The 6,156-nt window shown below is 37.9% G+C and overlaps 1 protein-coding gene across 3 annotated transcripts; it reads left to right on the forward strand.

Moving 5' to 3' along the window:
- The first annotated feature begins 426 nt into the window (after positions 1 to 426).
- Positions 427 to 5,948, forward strand: LOC140838810 (homeobox-leucine zipper protein MERISTEM L1-like). Of its 3 annotated transcripts, none has more exons than XM_073205382.1 (13): positions 427 to 665; positions 1,096 to 1,318; positions 1,834 to 2,113; positions 2,215 to 2,332; positions 2,436 to 2,624; positions 2,722 to 3,162; positions 3,254 to 3,355; positions 3,453 to 3,653; positions 3,735 to 3,909; positions 4,000 to 4,271; positions 4,408 to 4,503; positions 4,607 to 5,001; positions 5,651 to 5,948. In XM_073205382.1, the coding sequence occupies exons 3-12, from the start codon at positions 1,908 to 1,910 to the stop codon at positions 4,970 to 4,972; spliced, it is 2,166 nt and encodes a 721-aa protein (XP_073061483.1). In that variant the 5' UTR covers positions 427 to 665; positions 1,096 to 1,318; positions 1,834 to 1,907; the 3' UTR covers positions 4,973 to 5,001; positions 5,651 to 5,948. The 3 variants fall into 3 exon arrangements, with proteins under 3 accessions (XP_073061483.1, XP_073061482.1, XP_073061484.1); XM_073205381.1 differs by having other exon boundaries at positions 4,607 to 4,991; positions 5,640 to 5,948; XM_073205383.1 differs by having other exon boundaries at positions 1,838 to 2,113; positions 4,607 to 4,991; positions 5,640 to 5,948.
- The last annotated feature ends 208 nt before the right edge of the window (positions 5,949 to 6,156 follow it).

The raw sequence follows: 6,156 nt of genomic DNA on the forward strand, positions 1-6,156 counted from the left end.
ATGGTTGTAAAATACATGACAAATGTTCGATCATTACTATTATATGGAAAATGTAATTTTAAGATTTAAAATGAGTATTCACATGCATGCCTGTCTGAAAGAAAAGGGATAAACTCAGCCCACGATATATATGTTTATATAATTTTGTAAAAATGAATTTTATAAAAAAAAAAAGCTCGATTTGAAGAATATATATGAATTTACTATGCATGAAATTTACAGAGGAAATTTAAAACTGAGATACCAACCCCAAAGGCTTCTCTTTCTTGAGCAGTAAAGACTTGGCTCTCTCCTCACACCCCGCCATTAATGCTTTCGCACCCTCTCTACACGCTCCGCAATTACTCCTTCACTGCCACATCTTCCCCTTTTCCTTTCTTCATCACCCACCCTTCTTGCAATTCTTTTTTTTTTTTAATTAATACTGAGAGTCTCTCTATTTTTGATTTTATCACCTCTTTTTGCTCATCCATTTATATCCCTTTCAATCCCCATATACCACTATTCCTCTTAAATTCTATTCACAAGAAAAGCACCGTCGGCAATAAAACTTCCATTTTCCATCCGGGAAACAGGTTTTTAAGCCTCAGAACTATATCTCAGCCTTCGCTCTTTTGCTCAACCCTAATTCTTGAGATAGGGTTTCCTTTGAAGTTCCAGCAACTGTAAGTTCACTCAACATGCGTCTTTTTTCAGATTTCGAGCTTCTGCTCACTTTTAAAATAACATTAAGCTCCATTTTCTGTGACGGGTTACCGAATTTAGCTGTCTTCTTTTTTCTTTTTGTTATTCCGGTTTAAAAAAAATTTGTTTGAAGAGAGAATATTTGGGTTGGATCACTCCATCGTGTATCTGGCAAGCGTTTTATATAACCCCAGTTCGAAAAATTAACGTTGTTTGGTGTGAAAGGCTCACACCGTGTCGACTCTTTGTTTCCTTATATCCTTTTTTTTCCCCTCATTTTGGCCGTTTGGCTCTTTAGGAGAGAGGATAAAAAAATTTAAGTCTTGTTTGGAAGCTTGAAAACAAAAAACAAAACAAAAGTCCTTCGTTAGTCTGTTGTTACATGTAACCATTTCGTTTGCTTTTTCTCAGATACTGCCAGAGAATCTGCTTAAACTCAACGCACTGACATTTAGAAGCCAAAAAGCTAGCTAATCCCCAATTTCAGATAGAGAGAAAAGAAGTACAAGTTTTAGTACAGAACTCCCTAGGGTTTGTTGGTAAACATGTGCAGCTTCAACAACTGATGCTTAGGCATGGTGGAATCACATCTCCAGCAAGTCTGAAGATCTCCATTCTTGAATAGATTAGCCAGGTAGGGAGTTTATTTTATAATAAAGTACACTTTTTTTTTTCTACTATTTGAGTCGTTCTAGATTGAATTTAATGTTCGCCTACCATGTTAATCATGCACCCTCGTCTTTAAGAAGTTCAATTCTGAGGAAACAGCACGCGAAATGGACAACCTATTTAATGGCGCACTGTGGCTTGTCAAGAGTCAATCATTTCCTTTTCCTCTTTTGTTTTCTCTGGAAAAAAATAATAATTTCTAGATCGGATTACAGTAACAGAGATAGGACTAAAGATTAATTAATAATTCCTCACTAGATCCTTCTCAGAATACTAGCGAAAAGAAGTTTTAATGGCTATTTTTATGTGCATATATTGTCCGTTGTGGAGTAAAGAAGCAGATCTGGTGCCCTGATAGAATCATTAATGGTTCCAAGATTTAGCCAGATTTTTGTTTGTTGTTACCTTTCTCCATTTCTCCAATATATAGAGTAATTATAATTATCAGATCTGATTTCAAGTCAATTTTTTTTTTGTCAGATAGAAAAGAGTCTACTTTCGTGGGAGCCTCCAGTGCGTAGCGGATTATAACGTAGAAATGTTTCAGTCCAAACATGTTCGATAGCCACCATCACTTGCTAGACTTGGGGCATAAAAGCCCAGAAAATGAGTTGGACCTTATTCGGGACGATGAGTATGAGAGCAAATCGGGAACTGATATAATGGAAGCCCCCTCCTGTGACGATCAAGATCCCAATCAACGTCCCAAGAAGAAGAGATATCATCGCCACACTCAGCACCAAATACAGGAAATGGAATCGTATGCTCCCATTTTCTTTTGCAACTAAAACCTTTGATTAATTTATACATTAATCTTTCATTTTCCTTTTTTTTCGGCTTTGTAACGTGCTGTCTGAACAGGTTTTTTAAGGAATGCCCTCATCCTGATGATAAACAAAGGAAAGAGCTTGGCCGTCGACTGGTTTTGGAACCATTGCAAATTAAATTTTGGTTCCAAAACAAACGCACTCAAATGAAGGTGATGTGAACCTTTTCTTTCACATTTTTGGTATGTTGTCGATGCCATTTATATCAGTTTTTGCTGTTTTTGATTGTCATTAAAGTTTGAGGATCGATTGCAGGCACAACATGAACGCCATGAGAACACACAGCTGAGATCCGACAATGATAAGCTTCGTGCGGAGAACGTACGTTACAAAGAAGCTCTCAGCAACGCTACCTGTCCAAACTGTGGAGGCCCGGCAGCCATTGGTGAAATGTCATTTGATGAACAGCATCTTAGGATTGAAAATGCTCGCTTAAGAGAAGAGGTATGTTGTTATTAAATTACGTGGAAATTCGAACCATTTGATTGTTTGAAGGCATTGATGAAACTGTACAAATATTACGAATATGATGTATTTCCAGATCGATAGGATTTCAGGAATTGCTGCGAAGTATGTTGGAAAACCAATGCTCACTTATCCTCATCTGTCACCTGGAGCATCTCGTTCACTCGATCTTGCAGTGGGAAATTTCGGGTCACATGCAAGCATGTCTGCAGGAGAGATATACGGAGCAGCTGATCTTCTTAGGTCGGTATCTGGCCCAAGTGATTCTGAAAAGCCAATGATTATTGAGCTTGCTGTTGCAGCAATGGAGGAGTTGTTCAGGATGGCTCATACTGGAGAGCCCTTATGGATTCCTGGCACTGGTAATTCTGCTGAGACTTTGAACGAAGAGGAGTATATGAGGACGTTCCCTCGTGGGATTGGGCCGAAGCCTTTGGGATTGAAATCTGAAGCTTCTCGTGAGTCGACCGTCGTGATTATGAATCACATTAACTTGGTGGAAATTCTGATGGATGCGGTATGGTTTCATTATTAAATTTGGTATCGTATTTTGTAGGTTTTTTTTGTTCGGTTTGGAAATCATTTGATTCTTGATTTATGATTTGCAGAATCAATGGTCAAGTGTGTTTTCTAGTATTGTTTCAAGAGCAATGACTTTGGAAATCTTATCTACTGGTGTGGCTGGTAACTACAATGGAGCTTTACAAGTGGTATGTGTGGTGATAAGTTGAAGCCAACTTTCTAATATTCTGTATACCTAAGGTTGTAAACTTTTCTTAATTAATTTTCTATTTGATTTGATTCCAGATGACTGCTGAGTTCCAAGTCCCCTCTCCTTTGGTCCCGACCCGTGAAAACTATTTCGTACGATATTGCAAACACCACACTGATGGAGTTTGGGCTGTAGTTGATGTCTCTTTGGACAACCTAAGACCTACTTCTATATCAAGATGTAGAAGGAGGCCATCTGGTTGTTTGATTCAAGAATTGCCTAACGGCTACTCCAAAGTATGGCCAAATTCACATTCTAATAAGAAATTATGTCAAAAATAAATTTATTTAATCAAATTCGGGACAACCTTATGCTAGGTTACATGGGTTGAACATGTAGAAGTGGATGACAGAGCGGTTCATAGCATATACAAAACACTAGTCAACTCAGGGCTTGCATTCGGGGCAAGACGCTGGGTTGCAACCCTTGACCGACAATGTGAACGACTAGCAAGTGTTATGGCTAATAACATCACAGCTGGAGAAGCCGGGGGTACGTAATAAAGATCGTTGCACGACAGTTTTCATCATTAATTACAATAATATTTTCGAGATTTTAATCTAATTGTATACTGTGGTGCAGTGATATCCTCCCCAGAAGGTAGAAAGAGTATGCTGAAGCTAGCAGAACGAATGGTGATGAGTTTTTGCACTGGCGTTGGTGCTTCTACGGCACATACATGGACAACGTTGTCCGGAAGTGGTGCTGACGATGTTCGAGTCATGACCAGAAAAAGTGTCGATGATCCAGGTAGACCTCCTGGGATTGTGCTTAGTGCTGCAACTTCGTTTTGGCTGCCAGTTCCACCAAAACGAGTTTTTGATTTCCTGCGGGATGAGAATTCGAGAAGCGAGGTACTAGTGAGATAATTTCTATTAGCTATAACATACGCATACTAATTAGTGGGGTGCATAACATATTTGTCTTTAGATCCAGCTTATCTAGATTGCTACATTATCTTAATAAATTCTCTCTTTTGTATCATTAAAGTGGGATATTCTTTCAAATGGTGGACTTGTTCAAGAAATGGCGCACATAGCAAATGGTCGTGATCCAGGAAACTCAGTTTCTTTACTGCGCGTAAATGTAAGTTACAATTAATAACACACTCCACTCATCAGTCATGTTAATCAATTCTATATATTTACTAGAAGCGGTTGTCCTAACTTCAAGATGAATCTTAATGTAGAGTTCAAACTCAAGCCAAAGCAATATGCTGATACTACAAGAGAGCTGCACTGATTCAACCGGATCCTATGTGATTTACGCGCCAGTTGACATTGTTGCGATGAATGTGGTCTTAAGCGGTGGCGACCCCGATTATGTGGCCCTCCTACCGTCTGGTTTTGCTATACTTCCTAATGTACCAAACAATCAGGCAGGAGAAATTCCTGAGGTTGGATCCGGTGGATCTTTGCTCACAGTTGCCTTTCAGATACTTGTAGATTCTGTTCCAACAGCTAAACTCTCTCTGGGCTCGGTTGCGACGGTTAATAGTCTTATTAAATGCACTGTTGAAAGGATCAAAAGTGCAGTACTGGGTGAGGGTGCATGACCAAAACATCATCGTCAAGGTACTTTTTTGTGAGCTTGCTACTTTGTTGCCTGCAAACTCATGACTTGTTATACAAATTTGGTCAGTCTTGATTTCCTGATAATGTTGGTCCTGATCCCATTTCAGTTTATTTCTGTTTGCCATGATACCATATCAGTTTTAGGATGGAACTTTCCTCTTCCATCTTATATCCTACTGGTACTGTATCCATATGATGTGTAAATTGCTATTCCATAGGCGCATATAAATTACTGTAACATGTTTCTGGTGTCATCCACCATCTAAATTTGAACACTACATAGAGCAGATGATCATCTGGAATGTGGTTCGATCGGTTTACGAGTGGATCAAAGTTCACAAGTTACTAGTACCCTTAGGTTGCATTTTAATTGATCGATGGATTTCAAATCTATAAATTTCAAATGTATTAATTTGTAGTTATAGAGAAGCAATACAATAAACTTCAAAAGCACATTTTACATGTTAATTATCATGAATATTAGTTAACCTAATAACGAAGACATCTGAAATATATTCTGTTTTGTATAACTAATGTGTGAATAAGTAAGATTGAATCATAATAAAACTATAATTCAAATCCATCTTCTAAAACCTTAGCTTTTTGGGATTTTTTTCAAACGTTTAGCTTAATGACTGTATCTTGCAGTGATGAACGAGACGAAGTAGGGATGTTGAAGAACAGGTTTGTTTACGTAAAGGACGCGAAGCAAGGGAAGAAGTCAAGAACGAACCTGGCATATATCCTTGCCTTGTGGTGTTTATCTTGGATTCAATACATGAATGCAGATGGATTTTCACTGCCTTGCAAGGGTAATTGGTTCGGGTATTGACTCTGCCTACATATTAAAGATGATCAAGTAAACAAGAACCTTGTTATTTTGTATTGTCAAACCAAACTATTTATGAATCTTTTGTTTCGTTTTGTGATCGGAGTTAGAAGTAATTCCTTTTGTCACTCGGAAGAGTTTTTTATTTCAACAAAAAAAAATAAAAATAGCGGTTATTATGCATTTTGCTTATATTATTTATTGTTTCTCCAAGAATATAAATATTCATTGGCCTCGCAGTTTGCATGCATGTTCGTTTTTTATTGGGGAAAAAAAATTTCGACACCCCGTAAACAAAAACAATATACTCGACATGTTTTGAATATGTTTTCTTTG

Source organism: Primulina eburnea, chromosome 8 (assembly GCF_022965805.1).
Source record: "Primulina eburnea isolate SZY01 chromosome 8, ASM2296580v1, whole genome shotgun sequence".
NCBI lineage: Eukaryota > Viridiplantae > Streptophyta > Magnoliopsida > Lamiales > Gesneriaceae > Primulina > Primulina eburnea.